This window comes from Elephas maximus, chromosome 15 (assembly GCF_024166365.1).
Source record: "Elephas maximus indicus isolate mEleMax1 chromosome 15, mEleMax1 primary haplotype, whole genome shotgun sequence".
Taxonomy (NCBI): domain Eukaryota; kingdom Metazoa; phylum Chordata; class Mammalia; order Proboscidea; family Elephantidae; genus Elephas; species Elephas maximus.
The window spans coordinates 16,777,998-16,796,842 of NC_064833.1; the positions used below are offsets into that span (position 1 = coordinate 16,777,998).

At 44.7% G+C, this 18,845-nt stretch overlaps 1 protein-coding gene and 1 long non-coding RNA gene across 2 annotated transcripts in view; one reads left to right on the forward strand and one right to left on the reverse strand.

Moving 5' to 3' along the window:
• Positions 1-2,827, reverse strand: part of LOC126058861 (uncharacterized) — a 52,755-nt gene extending 49,928 nt beyond the window's left edge. Inside the window, exon 1 of the long non-coding RNA XR_007513319.1 lies at positions 2,691-2,827. This is a non-coding gene — a long non-coding RNA (uncharacterized LOC126058861). The remainder of the gene's footprint in view (positions 1-2,690) is intronic.
• An 82-nt stretch (positions 2,828-2,909) lies between these two features.
• On the forward strand, positions 2,910-18,485 carry LRATD2 (LRAT domain containing 2). The gene has a single exon (XM_049854194.1). The coding sequence runs from the start codon at positions 2,910-2,912 to the stop codon at positions 3,849-3,851; it is 942 nt and encodes a 313-aa protein (XP_049710151.1). The 3' UTR covers positions 3,852-18,485.
• The last annotated feature ends 360 nt before the right edge of the window (positions 18,486-18,845 follow it).

Below are 18,845 nucleotides of genomic sequence, written 5' to 3' on the forward strand. Positions count from 1 at the left end.
CAAGGACACCCCTATAGCATCCAGCAAGCATTTATTGAGAACCTACTAAGTGCTTGACACTGGGATACTGAGATGACTAAAAGCCCATTTCCCCTGAGACTTTATAGTTGGTCAGTTCAAGAAACACTGTTGAGACAGTATTACATACCTGAACAGAACTCATCTCTTGATGACATGTAGACAAACAGGAGTCATTTTTTCTCACATTAGATCTTTGCCCCAGAGTGGCTGGCAGCAAACTGCCATACTACTGTGTCCTACTGGTTCTCCCATCCCAACACCATCTAGGAGCAAAGCCACCTGCCACAGCTGACAGTGTCAGAAGTTCATGATTCTGAGAGACACGGGTTGATCCACCACTGACTTTCTCCAAGCCTAACTCTTCTCTGTAAAACGCGTACCTACATGGGCTCACAGGGTAGACACAGACATTAAGGCAATGGCAGCTCCCAGAGCACGTGTAATGACAAGGCCGGGAGGCTCATCTGGTCATATGTGTCTAAAACTGGCCTGAAACTATTTTAATTTTTATGGCAGGTGCACAAAAGGCTCTTTTTGGGTAACTTATGCTGTGATCTTAAACTCGCTGAAGGACTAACTTCCATCAAAGCTCTGCCAATATTGATTGTTCAGGCTGAAAAGAACATAAATAGATTGATTTTTTTTTTTCCCTCAAACTAAAAAGGTTCACAGTAGTGTTAGTATATTCATTTCCACTGGTTGGTATATACACTGAATAAATAACAGCATTACCTGGAAAAACCTAGTCAAATAAAACAGTGATGGAAAACAGGGCAAAGGAGTCTTGAGTTGCATTCTCAATTCCTCCACAAACTAGTTTGGGTGCTTCTAGTTAGTGCCTAAGCTGCCCCCTGTAAACAGAGCTGTCACCCCTAACCTCCGTTATTTAAAACAAACAAAAAAAACCACTTCGATAGCCTACATCTTAGGTAGGAATAGAGGAAACCAGCAAGGGGGAAAAGTCTCTTCTGCTGGAGGTTAACAGGCAATACTTGTCTACTACCACTCCTTCCTTAAATCAGCAGGAAGGAAATATACACCAGGGCCCTCTAATTTGTTTCTAATTTAAGGGCAATTAGGCAGTTCCTACATCCCCCACCTCCGTGAAAAACAATCATTGCTGAACGTTTTCTCTTCTACCCAACGAATTCGTAACTCTCTGGAAACAACGGAGATTATGAAATCCACTATGTGCGAACTTCAAGTGACATTTAATAACTAGATCGTTGATCTTGGAAACCAGCCAGTACCTAAATCTTCGTTGTTTTATAGCCTTTTTCCTTTCTCTGAACATGTTTTTCCTACGCCGAAGTTTCACAGTATTTATCTGGAAACACCTCTAAACTGAAGCACTTCTCAAGCTGTCCCTGAGAGAGTCCTTTTCTTTAACCTTCCGGGCAAGAAATTTGTTCTAAGAACTAGGAAAGAAAAGAAACAAACAAATGTCCGTAGTGACTGTTCATAGGTACTTTGCGAAAGAGGAAGAGGAAAAAGGAGCAAACCCCAAACTCTAATTCACTCTCCCAGCTCTACGCTGGCAAGTGACGTTTGCCTTCCAACTTCTTAAAGCCACAGCTCGGAAAGGTAAGGACTGAGCAAGCAAAGGGACCCCGCAGCCAGCCTTAGAACACGCCGGGTTCGGGGTTCCGACGCAGAACCCGGACCCGCAGCTAACCGGTTCGACCCCCCGCAGCCAAGCTTTTACCAGCGGAATTTAAACCTGCTCCAGGGCGGGGGCGTGGCCCGGGCAGAGCCGCGCGGTCCGGGCGGGCGGGGCGGGAGCAAGGATCCCGGCGGCTCCGCGCCGTGTGGGAAAGACCCGGGCTCGGGGAGCGAGTGACTGTCTCTTTAAATGCCAAGGGCTGCGCTCCCGCCCGGGGAGCTCGGAGCCGGATCTACAATCCTGTCCCTCCCGCTCCGGCGCTTGTTGCTCGCCGGGCCCGAGCGGGAACGGCCTCCGCCGGGCCGCGCGGCTCCCTCCTTCTCCTCGCTCCGAGAGCTGGGAGAGGGGGAGCAGCAGCCCCAGCTGGAGGGAGGAGGCGCGGTTCGAACAGTCATTGCCCCCCTCTTTCGAGTCTTGGGGCGCTACGCAGCCGCGGGGGAAAGACATGCGTCCGTCCCCCCAGTCCATCCTCGCTGCTGCCCGCGTCAGGAAAGGGACTGCGGCGCCTACACCTGCAAACTCGCCGTAGAAGTCTCGGGGTGCGGCGGGGGCCCCTCCCGTTCCCGAGGGCCTCCAGCTCTGCGGGTGAGTTTGCGTAGGTAACCCGAGCCCACGGGTGGGTGGGGGAGGGGCGGACGAGCCGGGAGCCGGAAGCGCCCCAGGTGAGCCAGGTAGGGTGGCTCACCTGGCCGGGCCGCGCTACGGGGATCCTCGCCCTTTCTCCCGGGAATGGAGGAGTGGGAAGCGTGCCAAAGGCTGGCTGGGAACCAGGGGCGAGAGTGGGCCTTAGAAAAGGAGGGTTTAGAGTAAACTTTCTCTTTCCTTCCTCCTTCCTGCCTGCCGGGTTTGGGCAGGTAGGGCGCCAGCGGAAGCGGCTGGAGCTGCTGATGCAATGGGCTTCTGCCCGGGCGAGGGGAAGGGTTGGGGCGGGGGAGACCTGAAACTGCCCGGTTTCTGGTGACCATGACCCTACAGGTGGCGAAACGAGGGGGGAGGCTCGGTATACCTGAGTCTCCCCCTAAGATGGCTCCAGATGCTGGCCTCCAACCTTTCTTCTTGCTCTTAAAAACAAATCGCCTTCTTCGCAGAGGGGCTCCTGCATGGCTTCCTTGCCTTCCTCTCCCAACAGGTGGCCCCAGCCCCTGTCCGGGAACCGGTGCCAATGACCCTAGTGGTGGTTTCGCTTTCACCCTTCTCGGCGGTGTGAACTTACGTCCGCAGCGTGATGGGCAACCAGGTGGAGAAGCTGACCCACCTCAGTTACAAGGAAGTTCCCACGGCCGACCCGACCGGCGTGGACCGGGACGACGGGCCCCGTATTGGGGTCTCCTACATCTTCTCCAACGACGACGAGGACGTGGAGCCGCAGCTGCCGCCCCAGTTACCGGATGGCAGCGGCTTGCCCGATGGCGGGGACGGGCAGCCGCCGCTTCCGCAGCCCTATGACCCGCGACTGCACGAAGTGGAGTGCTCAGTGTTCTACCGCGACGAGTGCATCTACCAGAAGAGTTTCGCGCCGGGCTCGGCAGCGCTGAGCACCTACACGCCAGAAAACCTGCTCAACAAGTGCAAGCCTGGCGACCTGGTGGAATTCGTGTCGCAGGCGCAGTATCCGCACTGGGCCGTGTATGTGGGCAACTTCCAGGTGGTGCACCTGCACCGTCTGGAAGTGAGCAACAGCTTCCTGACGGACGCGAGCCAGGGCCGGCGTGGCCGCGTGGTCAATGAGCTGTACCGCTACAAGCCGCTGAGTCCCAGCGTGGTGGTGCGCAACGCGCTGGCGCACGTGGGCGCCAAGGAGCGCGAGCTGAGCTGGCGCAACTCAGAGAGCTTTGCTGCCTGGTGCCGCTACGGCAAGCGCGAGTTCAAGATAGGCGGCGAGTTGCGCATCGGCAAGCAGCCCTACCGTCTGCAGATCCAGCTCTCGGCGCAGCGCAGCCACACGCTCGAGTTCCAGAGCCTGGAGGACCTGATCATGGAGAAACGGCGCAACGACCAGATCGGGCGCGCAGCGGTGCTGCAGGAGCTTGCCTTGCACCTGCACCCAGCCGAGCCAGACGAGGGCGACAGCGACGCGGCGCGGACTACGCCGCTCCCCGGGTGCCCCCCTGCGCCGGCCTCCGAGGCAGAGGACAGAGGTAGTGGCAGGGAGGTAGTGGCGCACTGATGGGCGAGGGGAGTGCAGAGCTACGAGAGGAAACTGTTTGCAGCAGCCTTTGCCGCCTCTCTCACTTCCTCCTCTGCCGCCTCCTGCGCCCGAGTTGGGTTCCTATCCATCTTCCGTTGCCGTCGAGTCGATTCCGACTCATAGCGATCCTATAGCGGGCCTTCTGAAAACGGAGAATGGGCGAATTGTGCAGCCAGCCGAGCCTTGAGCTTGCCCCCTTGGACTGGGAAGGAGGAGGAGGGCGGAGGACTATGTTTGGCTGGAGGCATTTTCTTTCCACCCCCTCAATCTGCCTGCCTTTCCTGTGGGGCAGACTGTGGACTTGCCTAGCAGTTAATCCCTGCTGAACCTGGGTCCAAAATCGACCCTTCTTATCTACGAGAGGGTGGAGAAAACTTCTATTGCAGACCCCTGCCTGCCTTTGCTGCCTGCGTGCTTCCCTCTTGCCCTGGGCTTCCAGGGTGCCTAGTACAAAGACCAGAGCGATTTGGCGGTGGCGCCCTGCACAGAGAGCTGCTTATCCGCCTCCCCCGTGGAGCTGTGTGGGGGATCTGGGAGGCTGAGGTGATTTATTTTATGGGATTCCTGGGATGCAGGGCTGACGAAGCCATGACTGGGTCTGGGAGCAGCAGACTAAAACCAAGCTGCCGGCTATTAAGTGTAACAAATAGTTGAGTAAACTCGGGCTGCAAACAAAGGTTTTGCTAACTCCCTCCCCCAACCCCAAGGCTCTCCTTTTCTGTAGCTGGCTCTTAGCTGGGTCGCCTGCTCCGCCCACCCCGCCCCTCCCCAGGTTACAAGTAAATCATTGTCAGGGCCGGCCAGGGGAAGGATTCAATTAGGCGTTTGGTCTGCCGCCTTTGTTCCTGCCTTCTGTTGTAGACACTTATAGCTGCGTTATTTGTTATCAAAGGAGGGACTAGCCCTTTGTGCCACTGATCTAATTAAACCTGCTCAGTAGGTTCCTTCGCCAGTCGCAGATGGGGTTGTCTGCTGTCGCCCCATAAAGTATCCACTGCAGAAACAGGCACCCCGGGCTACCCTTTGAGGAATCGGTTAATCTCTGCCTCCAGCCCCAACCCCCTTCCTGAACACTGAATCAAAGTCTAAAGCTTAAGGTTTTGTTGATGGTCCTGTGATCCCTGCTGCCCCTTCTCTGCCCTGTTCCCCGTTCCCATTTTTGTTTTGCTGGTGGTGAAATCTTAGGCTGGAGGCTTAGACCAGTGGTCAAATTCTTATTTTGCTAGCCACACCTGGTGCAGTTTAATTCCATATGCAAAGTCCTCTTATCCTGCAGCATTCTCCTCGTTCGGAATGCTTTCTCCACTAAGAGGAGTGACCTCAGTCACAAATAAATGTCCCCTGGTACAGTCAGCCCCAAAAGCACCGATTGGTGATTGTGGCATGTTAGCAGCAGGCTGAGCTGCCGGTAAAGCTTCTGCTTGCTTTACTATGAAGCTTTAAAAATTTTTTATAACCTGTCCCGTATATTTATGTGAGCTCTTTCATGATGGGCACCCTGGATTCCAGAATGCTTCTCTGCTTCCATTGGCATTGAGTAAAGATGGAGTCTTTTTCTCTCTCTCTCTCTCTCAGGAGTCTTTACAGGCTACTCTGTACAAGTCATTGTGTGTGACCTAATTCCGAAAGTTAGAATAGTATCATCCTTGAGTGTTCCACACCCGAAGCCATCCTTAGACTCCCTCCCTGGAGAGTCCTGAATCAAGGCTTGAAGGATTTTCTTGTATGCTTGCTTTTACTTTTTTTCAAACCTGGAAGTTAAGGCCATAGTTTTTAGGGTAGACCTTCATAAAAAAAAAGACCTTCATAGCACCTCAAAATGAAATCTTTTCTTCACAAGGGCATTAGCCATGCTCACCGTTTTCACAGTTATCACCAGACAGGCCCTATGGCTTTTGTTGTTTTTAAGATCAACCCACTTTCAAGTTCTGGTCTAGGACTTTTGAGGAAAACCAATCTCTTGTTGGAAGTGTAGATTCTTTGGTCTATCTAGTTCCAAAGAATTTAATAATCTCACAGTTTCATGGTTATATTCTCTGGCTCATGGAAAAAGGGCAAGATAAACATGGGTAAAGATATTTAGAAGAACCTGCTATACCTAACAGTCTCTGGGGGGTGCAGACAGTTCAAGTGCTCAGCTGCTAACTGAAAGTTTGGGGTTTTGAGTCTCCTCAGCAGTGCCTCAGAAGAAAGGCCTGGAAAACTCAGCCATTGAAAACCCTACAGAGCATAGTTCTGCGTTCTACCCTGATACACATGAGGTATTCATGCGTTGGATTTGGCGGGACAGCACCTGCTTTGGGACTTTGGGTTTTTGTTGTTACTGTATCTCACCAATTTGCATGTTCTTTTATGCTTAACGTAATAGTGAAATGAAAAGTAACGGCCAGTGTGCCCACAGGAGGAGGGAAGAGCAGAACAGTATGGTCCACAGCGCTGGGCTAGCTGCTGGCTGGCCGGAACACCCCACCCTCTCCACCTCTTTCTCCTCCAAATGGAGAGTCAGTGTCTGGTCACGCTGAGGTCTATTGTTGTTAGGTACCAACGAGTCGTTTTTGACTCTCAGCTACTCCCACGTGACAGAGTAGAACTGCCCCATGGTGTTTTTTCTAGCCTGTAATCTTTAGGCAGATCACCAGGTCTTTTCTCCCACAGAGCTGCTGGTGGGTTTGAACCACCAACCTTTCGGTTAGCAGCCGAGCACTTAACTGTTGTGCCTCCAAGGCTCCTTACACTGAGGTATAGTAGTGGGTACCTGTTATCATAAGTGAGCTGCTCTTTTTGAGAGGTCTCAGCGAAGAAGAGCTGGTAGAAGTGTGCACCCATAGTTACAGCATACAACTGCTAGGGAAGAGGTTTTTGGTACCAGAGCTGGAAAACGAACTACAGTAAGAAATAGAGTCACGCGCCAGATGCTGCTCGCCCATGTGCCTCGAGCATTTTCACTGGGTACCAGGGATGTGAAATAAGTAACACTTAGTGACGGACTCCACTGGAAATTTTCTTAGGATTGCAATGCCCTAGCGCGACAACAAACCAGCCAAGGTGCCAAGAAAGGGGGCATCGGATCAACTCTTGGCTCTCTCAAGATGGCGGTGTTGTGGATAAGTGACTTTTTAATGCCCTGGCAATGGCCACATCTGGCACTTTTTAAAAAAAAAAGTATATTTAATAGTTTTTGTTTTCTCTTTAGGAATAAAACTTTAGAGCTGTTTTGTAGTGTGAATCACTGATGCTCTTTGAAAGAAAGAAATATCGATTCTCACATTCTTCAGAGGCCCTGGCAGTTAAAGAAAGCGGAAACCCCACTGGAACATATGCTAAACGAAACCAGACAAATTCTATTTTCTTACCTGAGCAAATATTTTATTGAGACTGCTTATGAACGTCAAAGGAGCCCACGAGTTCAGCTACACAACTTTTTGTATCGAAAGAAGTCATATTTTCTGTAGGTTTTGTTCCACGTTTAATTTAAAATGACTTTGTAGCACTAACAGTTAGCAGAAGACTTTACTCTGGACCTTTAAAGAAATTTTTAGTTTTTATGGAAGAAAAAATGATACTTCAGTGGTTAAACTTCTCCTGTCTTTGGTGCTTCTGAGCCCACTCGCACCACCAGACGGTACCACTACCACACGGAAGCATATTTTTGGAAGCAAAACTTTAATTTTATATGACATACGTTATGGAGAGCTAAGAAAATTTAAGGACTACTTGTTTTCTATTTTTAAAGAAAATGGAATTCACTGTGTCAAAGACTCAATATTATGTGCTTGTCTAGCCTTGTTTTTAATAAATTAAAATGTAGTGTGATCATTATCGAATGGGTTCCTTTGGAAAGTTACATTTTGTGAATTTCTAAAAGAAATCAGGGTAACTGTAAACTTGACTGGTTTGTTCAACTTTACGTTGTGTCGTTTTGTTCTTGTCTGTAATGCTTTGACCTATGGAGAGTTTCTTTGACTCACAGGATAAATGCCACTTAACATTTATTTCACCATGAATTGCCCAAACTATTTTTGTTGAAGGTTGTATGTCAGATCAATGTTACGTTCTTAGTCCACTTCTTAAGGAGGAAGTTCTGATTGAAGATTGTATCATTTCCTTCAAAATGAAGGGCCGTGCTTAGTTAAATAAAATATTGATATCTTTTAAACTATTTCTTCTTCACTGTATGCCTTACTAAAATAAAACCTGTCGGATCCTTTTGGAAAACTTATGAGGGTTTCCAATAAACCACAAAGTTAACTAAATTTAAATTTTTCTACCTTTTTCTGCCATTTTGGGGTCCAAATTCAAGCTATTCAATGTATTTTGCTTTCTCTGAAAATACTAGTTGTGTATCCTCTTTGCATTACTTGGTAAACATTTTGACAAATTAGTTTAGTGGCTGAAAACCCTCCCTTAATTTACTGTCTAAGAATCACCCATTGCTTCCGGGCTGTCTGTGTTCATGAAAAACACCGTGAATATAAATTTTCAGTACGCTTTGATTTTCAGGACTTAACGCAGAAATTGCTGGAGATCACACTCACATTTTGAAATCTACGCAGGAATTTTGGTATCAAGATGAGTAAGCCCTGTCGCATCTTGGGTCGTTGCAGAGTTCCACACAAGTGGGGACCTGCTCACTACTTCATTACAGCAAGTGGGTGAACGTGACATGTGGCGCTGTTGGCGTGATTTGGGATGCACGTGCCACCGACTGGTAAAGGAATAGACGTGGCTCCTGGGACTGGGGCATGGGAGATCACCTGCGCTCCCCAGGCCTGTGCCTGAAGCCACTATTATCCTGTGTGGTTTGAAAGCCTGGGCTTTGTCCACAGGCTTCTGTGAGAATTTTAACTGGGAAGAGAGTTGAGTGCTACAGGTTAAGGGGGCCCAGGTGGGAATGAGACCATTTGCCCCTAGAGTGAGAGTCTTAATTTATCCTGGTTCTCACTGCACGCCCAAATAGGAGAGGGGAGCCTAGTGGAGACTGTGCATTTAATTCTTGGGTGAATTGGGTGGGAACTGCTGTTCCTGTTTCCTCTAAGTGGACTGAGCTTGCTTAATGTAGGGAAATGACATGTTGGAAAGCGTTTTTAAAAACCTCCAAAATGTACAGGCAGAGAATATGTGCTGAAGGGCTTTTATTTCCTTTCGCTGAATTTACCGGTATAACTGCTGCTTATTAAACAAATACAGCAATTGTATCTGCAGAGGAGGTGCAAAAATGGCTAGTGTCTGCCTTTGCAGTCAGCACAGGTGCTGAGCCCTAGCCTAGGCGCTGGAACGTGAAGAAGTCAAAACAAAACAAGAACGCTTTAGAGATAGCCCTGCCTCTGAGCTTGTTTCTGGAGCCCTGGTGGCACAGTGGTTAAGGACTTAGCTTTGAACTGAAACGGCGGCAGTTCAAACCTACCCGCTGCGCTTCGGGAGAATGACCTGGTGATCCGCTCCCGTAAAGATTACAGCCGAGAAAGCCCTAGGAGGCAGTTTTACTTTGTCCTGTAGGGTTGCTATGAGTCAGAACCAGAAGACTGTGGATCAGATCCGTGGGTTTGGAGCTTGTTTCTCTGGGGAGATTAATTTCGCTCTTACATATTGGACAGATTATAGTAAAATGCTGATGTTTAGTAGGTGTTGAAGTAACGCAGATGCGTGTAGGTTTAATTGGTTTTTGAAAACCGGTCCGATGGGAATGTGAAGTGTGTACTCCCATCGGAGAAATCAAATAAACAAGCATGAAGTTACAAACGATCCTGGAGAAAAGGTGTAACTAATATCCACTAAGCACTTAATTGGGCGCCTCCTCAATTTCCAGCCCCTAACATACGTAGACAAGCCACATCCACGGTTTCTGTCCTCACCGTAACGGCCGTTCTAATGGGTAATACAGGTAACTATTTACAAAAAAGGAATTCACAGGCGATGCTGAATTCTGGTTGTCATAGGTGCTATGAAGGACGTGTACGGGGCTTGGGGGAGAGAGGACTTCTGTATCCAGTGAGCCATAGAAGCCTTCCCTGAAAAAGTAGCATTTATGCTGAGACTTGAAGAGACTGAAGAAAAAGCCAGGTGCTGTGGAGAGGGCAATGATTAGATTAATTAAGGCAGGAAGGGTGAGGAGTGTGTGACTCAATAGCATTGTGAACCTTGAACCTAAAAACCAAACCTGTTGCCATCGAGTCGATTCCAACTCATAGTGACCCTATAGAACAGCACAGAACTGCCCCATAGGGTTTCCAAGGCTGTAATCTTTATGGAAGCAGATTGCCACATCTTTTCTCCCTCAGAGCGGTTGGTGGGTTCAAACCATCGACCTTTCGGTTAGCAGCTGAGTGCTTAATCGCTGCGTCACCAAGGTGCCTTCTAAAACTGATTGGTATCCACTAAATTGATTTTACAACTTACTAAATGGGAGATCAGAGTTTCCAAAACACTCCTTGAGAGTCCTGAAGTGTGCCCAGGTTTCCTCCCCCTGGATGGCAGGGCCGTTGGCTCTCCTTTCTTTCACATCTCATCATAACTATTATGTTCCTTTGCTGTTTTATCCCACCTTGTTATTACAACACCTTGTTTATTTCCTTTATAACAATTTTCCAAAATTATAATTGCCTAATTACTTGCTTTCTTGTACTTTAATTGTATGTCTCTCGCCCCACTAGAATATCAGTTTCACAAGGCCAAGGGACTTGTTAGCTTTGAGCACCACTGTATACCTAGTGCTTAACACAGTACCTGGGACCTCGTAAGTGCTCAGTAGATGCTTACGAATGAATGAAGGGATGGCTATGTTTTACACTCGGAGACTTTATTTTCCCTCTCAAACAATCCAGCACATTCCAAATGCCCTGCTGGTTTGATCATAGAAGATGTTCCCAACTGATCTTGGGAGACCAGATCCTAGGCACGGGGTGCCCTCTCTTACTTACCAAAGATTGCCAAATCCCCTAAGAATGAGATGGGCAAATAGCAGAGCTGTCAGACCTGAAGATGCCCTAAGACACAGAGGCCTCCCCAAAATTTTGGTTTAGGATAGGATGGAGTTAGCACTGAGAAATACTGAATTTTCCTTTTCTTCCATCTTGGAAACTGGGGGCTTGAATTGTGAATTCACTTGTTTAAAGGAAATCACATCAGGGATAAATCTTGCCAATCTGAGTATAGAAACAGCTGTGTACCTATTACACATCCATCCAGTAGCCCTGGTGGCGCAACAGTTAAGCACTTAGCTGCTAATCAAAAGGTTGGTGGTTCTAACCCACCCAGCAGCTCTGTGGGAGAAAGACCTAATGATATGGTCCAGTGAAGACTAAAACCAAAGAAGCAAATCCGTTGCCATTGAGTCAATTCCGACTCATAGCAACCCTATAGACAGAGTAGAACTGCCCCATAGGGTTACAAGGTTGTAATCTTTGCAGAAGCAGCCTGCCATATCTTTTTCCCATAGAGCAGCTGGTGGGTTTGAAACACTGACCTTTTGGTTAGCAGCTAAGTGCATAACCACTGCACCACCAAGGTCCTCCATAAAGATTACAGCCTAGAAAACCCTATGAGGCAATTCTATTCCGTCATATGGAGTCACTGTGAGTTGAAAACTGACTCGGCACCCAACAGCAACACGTCCATCCAGCCTGCTACCATCTAAACCCTGGGATTATGCAGATGAATAAAACAGTGTTGGCCTGAGATGTTGCCTAGTCTGACTTTGCGAGGGTTTAAAGGACGCATGAAAACCTGTACCTATTTTTGAATTAGTAGTGAAGAAAATTTTTATGACGAGAATAAATGTATTAAATCCTACTGTATGCCTGGATTTGAGCTGGTGCTTTTACTCAAATTAATTCATGTGTGAAATCCTATTCTCAATTTTCAAGTGAAAAACTGAGATGTAGGGATATCTCATGACTCACCCTGACGCCAGGGAGTTAGTAAAGGAGAAGATCATTCTGGAGTCTAGAACTTCTAACTCCAAATCCCCTGTTTTCTTTAGGGAAAATCTTTCAACTTGATAACAGCTACATGTTGTTGTTTTGGGTGCTGTTGAGTCCATTCCAACTCATAGGGACCACACGTGACAGAGTAGAACTGCTTCATAGGGCTGTCTAGGCTGTAATCTGTGTGAGAACAGATCATCAGGTCTTTCTCCCAAGGAGCTCCTGGGGTGGGGGGGAAGGGTCAAACCACCAGCATCTTGGTTAGCAGCCTAGCTCTTAAACTGTTGCACCACTGGGACTCCATGTTTGAGCAATGTGCATTCTGATAAATTAACTTACTTAATTGCGAAGGATTCTCACTATTTGAGAGATGACAAAATTTAAAGAGAGAGGTTTTAGATGGCACTCTTGTGGTTACAAAGCCCTAAGTGGGACAGTGTTTTTCACACTGCAGTTCACGACCCCTTATGGGGTCAAGAAATCAATGAGTATGTCGTAATCATTTTTTTCTTGCTTACTTTGGACATTATCAGGAGGGACCAGTCCCTGGAGAAGGACATCATGCTTGGTAAAGTAGAGGGTCAGTGAAAAAGAAAAAGACCCTTATTATGGATTGAATCTTGTCCCCCAGAAATATGTGTTGTAAATTCTAACCACTGTGCTTGTAGATGTAATCCCACTTGGGAATAGGGTTTTCTTTATTATGTTAATTAAATCATATCAGTGTAGGATGTTTCTTAAGCCAGTCACCTTCAAGATACAAAATGAGCAGATTAGGCCCAGAGAAGCAAGCAGAGATGAGGGAAGATAGATGTTATGTCTCATGAAGAACAACAAGGAATCAAGGAACAGAAGCAGAAAAGAGACAAGGACCTTCCCCTAGAACTGACACAGCGAGAGCCTTCTCCTAGAGCCAGCACCCAAAATTCAGACTTCTAGCCTCCTAAACTGTAAGAAAATAAAACTCTATTTGTTAAAGCCACTCACTTGTGCTATTTCTGTTATAGCAGCACTAGATAACCAAGACAATGCTCAACAAGATGGATAGACACAGTGGCTGCAACAGTGGGCTCAAACATCATGAAGATGGCCCAGAACTGGGCAATATTCTGTTAATCAAAAGGCTGCCATGAGTTGCAGCTAATTTGATGGCATCTAACAACATAACAACAAACCACTTTTTTTTTGTAATGAAATAGAAAAAGAAAACGTCAGAGTGTATCACAACTATCTTTAGCAAGGATCATACTGGATAAAACTTTTGTTATGTTTTTACTTCAGCATATGTAGTAAGGGTAAGTTTTTGTTTTTTTTTTAAATGAATTTTTTGTTTCCTTTACAAACACTGTGGAGTCCTGGGACAGGATGTAGAATGTATCCTGTGGGCTGAGGTTAGAAAGACAGGGAGTTACTGCCCTAAAAGGTAAGCCCCACGAGAGCAGGGATTTCCACCTGTTTTGTTTCCCTCTAAATCCCCAACACTTGTCACACGCTCAATACACATTTGCTGCTTAACAAGGCGGCTAGGGGCCATGTCATATGGGCCTTTGGGTTCCACGGCAAAGAGTTTGAATCTTATTCTGAGATGAAAGGCATTGAAAGGTGTTAAGCCAAAGGTGTGACATAATCTGATTTGTGATTTTTAAAAGCTCACTCTGGTTCCTGTGTGGAGAATGGATTTGGAGGGGGGAAAGGGAAAAATGATTACGGGGAACTTTTTTATATTAATTTTTTCATTGTTGAGAATATATACTGCAAAGCATAACACCAATTCAACTGTCTCTGTGTTTACAATTCAGTGACATATTCTTCCAGTCGTGCAACCATTCTCACCTTCCTTTTTTAGTTCCTCCTCCATTAACATAAACTCACTGCCCCCTAAGCTTCCTGTCTTATCTTTTGGGTTGCTATTGTCCCTTCGATCTATGGGAGGTTTTTTAGGTAGCTTTGAAATAGATGATGATACCTTGGAATAGGATAATGACAGGCAAATAGAGTTATTTGAGGTGCATTCTCTAGGTAGGCTTGCTGATAGATTGTGGCATAGGAGCGAGGGACTCAGAATGAAGAGGATTCAAGAATCAAGAATTTTTTTTTTAATTATGCTTTAAGTGAAAGTTTACAAATCAAGTCAGTCTCTCATACAAAAATTTATACACACCTTGCTATATACTCCTGATTGCCCCTAACGAGACAGCACACTCCTTCCTCCCGCTCTCTCTTTTCATGAACATTCGGCCAGCTTCTGACCCCCTCCACGCTCCCATCTCATCTCCAGACAGGAGATGCCAACATAGTGTCATGTGTCTACTTGATCCAATAAGCTCACTCTTCACCAGTATCATTTTCTTTCCCATTGTCCAGTCCAATCCCTGTCAGAAGAGTTGGCTTTGGGAATGGTTCCTGTCTTGGGCTAACAGAAGATCTGGGGACCATGACCACTGGGGTCCTTCTAGTCTCATTCAGACCATTAAGTCTAGTCTTTTTATGAGAATTTGGGGTCTGCATCCCACTGCTCTCCTGCTCACTTAGGGGTTCTCTGTTGTGTTCCCTGTCAGAGCAGTCATCGGTTGTAGCTGGACACCATCTAGTTCTTCTGGTCTCAGGCTGATGTAGTCTCTGGTTTATGTGGCCCTTTCTGTCTGCTGGGCTCATAATTACCTTGTGTCTTTGGTGTTCTTCATTCTGCTTTGCTCCAGGTGGGTTGAGACCAATTGATGCATCTTAGATGGCCTCTTGCTAGCATTTAAGACTCCAGAAGCCACTCTCCAAAGTGGGATGCAGAATGTTATCTTAATAGATTTTATTATGCCAATTCATTTAGATGTCCTCTGAAACCATGGTCCCCAAACCTCCGCCCCTGCTACACTGGCCTTCTAAGCATTCAGTTTATTCAGGAAACTTCTTTGCTTTTGGTTTAGTCCAGTTGTGCTGACCTCTTCTGTATTGTGTGTAGTCTTTCTCCTCCCCTAAAATGTTTATCTACTATCTAATTAGTGAAAACCCCTCTCCCTCAATCCCTCCCCACCTCTTAACCAACAAAGAATATTTTTTTTTTTGCTGTTTAAACTGTTTCTCAAGTTCTTATAATGGTGGTCTTATACAATATTTGTCTTTTTGCAACTGACTAATTTCACTCAGCATAATGCCTTTCAGATTTCTCCATCTGATGAAATGTTTCACAGATTCATCACTGTTGTTTATCAATGCGTAGTATTCCATTATGTGAATATACCATAATTTATTTATCCATTCATCCATTGATGGTACCTTGGTTGCTTCCATCTTTTTGCTATTGTAAACAGTGCTACAGTGAACATGGGTGTGCATATATCTGTTCATGTAAAGGCTCTTATTTCTCTAGGATATAGTCCAAGGAGTGGGATTGCTGGAATGTATGGTAGCTCTACTTCTAGCTTTTTAAGGAGGTGCCAAATAGATTTCCAAAGTGGTTGTACCGTTTTACATTCCCACCGGCAGTGTATAAGTGTTCCAGTCTCTCCACAACCTCTCCAACGTTTATTATTTTGTGGTTTTTGGATTAATTAATGCCAGCCTTGTTGGAGTGAGATGGAATCTCTTTGTAGCTTTGATTTGCATTTGTCTAATGGCTAATGATCGTGAGCATTTACTCACGTATCTGTTAGCTACCTGAATGTCTTCTTTAGTGAAGTGCCTGTTCATATCTTTTGCCCATTTTTTAATTGGGTTATTTGTCTTGTTGTAGTTGAGTTTTTACAGTATCATATAGATTTTAGAGATCAGGCACTGATTGGAAATGTCATAGCTAAAACCTTTTTCCCAGTCCGTAGGTAATCTTTTTACTCTTTTGGTGAAGTCTTTGGATGAGCATAGGTGTTTGATTTTTAGGAGCTCCCAGTTATCTGGTTTCTCTTCTGCATTGTTAGTAATGTTTTGTATACTGTTTATACCATGTATTAGGGATCCTAGCATTGTCCCTATTTTTTCTTCCATGATCTTTATCGTTTTAGATTTTATATTTATGTCTGTGATCCATTTTGAGTTAGTTTTTGTGCATGGAGTGAGGTATGGGTCTTGTTGCATTTTTTTTGCAGATAGATAATCCGGTTATGCCAGCACCATTTGTTAAAAAGACTGTCTTTTCCCCATTTAACTGACTTTGGGCCTTTGTCAAATATCAGCTGCCCATATGTGGATGGATTTATGTCTGGATTCTCAATTCTGTTCCATTGGTCTGTGTATCTATTGTTGTACCAGTACCAGGCTGTTTTGACTACTGTGGCGGTATAATAGGTTCTAAAATCAGGTAGAGTGAGGCATCCCACTTTGTTCTTCCTTTTCAGTAATGCTTTACTTATTTGGGGGCTCTTTCCCTTCCATATGAAGTTGGTGATTTGTTTCTCCACCTCATTAAAAAATGTCGTTGGAATTTGGATCGGAATTGCATTGTATCTATAGATAGCTTTTGGTAGAATAGACATTTTATAATGTTAAGTCTGCCTATCCATAAGCAAGGTATGTTTTTCCACTTATATAGGTCTCTTTTGGTTTCTTACGGTCGTGTCTTGTAGTTTTCTTCCTACAGGTCTTTAACATCCCTGGTAAGATTTATTCCTAAGTATTTTATCTTCTTGGGGGCTATTGTAAATGGTATTGAATTGGTGATTTCCTCTTCGATGTTCTTTTTGTTGGTGTAGAGGAATCCAACTGATTTTTGTATGTTTTATCTTATATCCCGATACTCTGCTGAACTCTTCTATTAGTTTCAATAGTTTTCTTGTGGATTCCTTACGGTTTTCTGTGTAAGATCATGTCATCTACAAATAAAGATACTTTGACTTCTTCATTACCAATCTGGATGCCCAGTGTTTCTTTATCTAGCCTAATTGTCCTGGCTAGGACCTCCAGCACAATGTTGAGTAAGAGTGGTGATAAAGGGCATCCTTGTCTGGTTCCTGATCTCAAGGGGAATGCTTTCAGACTCTCTCCATTTAGGATGATGTTGGCTATTGGCTTTGGATAAATTCTATTTATTATGTTGAAGAATTTTCCTGCTATTCCTATTTTGCTGAGAATTTTTATAATTAATGGGTGTTGAACTTTGTCAGATGCCTTTTCTGCATCATTTGATGAAATCATGTGATTCTTGTCTTTTGTTTTATTTATGTGGTGGATTGCATTAATTGTTTTTCTAATGTTGAACCATCCCTGGGTACCTGGTATGAATCCCACCTGGTCATGGTGAATTATTTTTTTGATATGTTGTTGAATTCTATTGGCTAGAATTTTGTTGAGGATTTTTGCATCTATGTTCATAAGGGATATAGGTCTATAATTTTCTTTTTTTGTGGTGTCTTTACCTGATTTTGGTATCAGGGATATGCTGGCTTCATAGAGTGAGTTTGGGAGTATTCTGTCCTTTTCTATGCTGTGAAATACCTTTAGTAGTAGTGGTGTTAACTCTTCTCTGAAAGTCTGGTAGAACTCTGCAGTGAAGCCATCCTGGCCAGGGCTTTTTTTTGGTTGGGAGTTTTTTGATTACCTTTTCAATCTCTTCTTTTGTTATGGGTCTATTTAGTTGTTCTACCTCTGTTCATGTTAGTTTAGGTAGGTAGTATGTTTCTAGGACTTCATCCATTTCTCCTAAACCCAACCCAGTGCTGTCGAGTCAATTCTGACTCATAGCGACCCTGTAGGACAGAGTAGAACTGCTCCATAGAGTTTCCACTAGATTTTCAAATTTGTTAGGGTACAATTTTTTCGTAGTAATCTGATATGATTCTTTTAATTTCGGTTGCGTCTGTTGTAATATAGCCCATCTCATTTCTTATTCAGGTTATTTGTTTCCTCTTCTGTTTTTCTTTTCTCAGTTTGGCCAGTGGTTTGTCAATTTTGTTAATTTTTTCAAAGAACCATCCTTTGGTCTTGTTAATTCTTTCAATTGGTTTTCTGTTTCATTTAATTCTGCTCTAATTTTTATTATTTGCTTTCTTCTGGTGCCTGAGGGTTTCTTTTGTTGCTCTCTTTCTATTTGTTCAAGTTGTACAGATAATTTTTTTTATTTTGGCCCTTTCTTTTTGTATGTGTGCATTTATTGATATAAATTGACCCCTGAGCACCGCTTTTGCTGTGTCCCAAAGGTTCTGATAGGAAGTGTTTTCATTCTCATTGGATTCTCTGAATTTCTTTATTCCATCCTTAATGTCTTCTATAACCCAGTCTTTTTTGAGCAGGGTATTGTTCAGTTTCCAAGTGTTTGGTTTCTTTTTCCTGCTTTTTCTATTATTGATTTCCACTTTTATGGCCTTGTGGTCAGAGAAAATGCTTTGTAATATTTCAGTGTTTTGGATTCTGCTAAGGCTTGCTTTATGACCTAATATGTGGTCTATTCTAGAGAATGTTCCATATGCACTAGAAAAGAAAGTATAGTTGGCTGCTGTTGGGTGGAGTGTTCTGTATGTGTCTATGAGGTCAAGTTGGTTGATTATGGCATTTAGATCTTCCGTGACTTTATTGAGCTTGTTTCTGGTTGTTCTGTCCTTCACCGAAAGTGGTGTATTGAAGTCTCCTACCATAACTGTGGAGCTATCTATCTCATTTTTCAATGCTGTTAGAATTTGTTTTATGTATCTTGCAGCCCTGTCACTGGGTACATAAACATTTAATATGGTTATATCCTCCTGGTCTATTGCCCCTTTAATTATTATATAGTGTCCTTCCTTATCCTTTGTGGAGGATTTAACTTCAAAGTCTATTTTGTCAGAAATTAATATTGCCACTTTTGTTCTTTTTTGATTGTTGTTTGCTTTATATATATTTTTTCCATCCTTTGAGTTTTAGTTTGTTTGTGTCTCTAAATCTAAGGTGTGTCTCTTGTAGGCGGCATATAGATGGATTGTGTTTTTTTAATCTATCATGCCACTCCCTGACTCTTTACTGGTGCATTCAGTCCATTTACATTCAGTGTAATTATGAATCGGTGTGAGTTTAGTGCTGTCATTTTTTGTGTGTTGTTTTCTTTTTCCCACTTAATTTTGTCTTTTCCTCTCATTCATTTTTGTTGATTTTA

What these genes read in the sequence shown, in the direction of transcription:
- LRATD2 (XM_049854194.1), top strand. Translation starts at nt 2,910, where the DNA reads ATGGGCAACCAGGTGGAGAAGCTGACCCACCTCAGTTACAAGGAAGTT.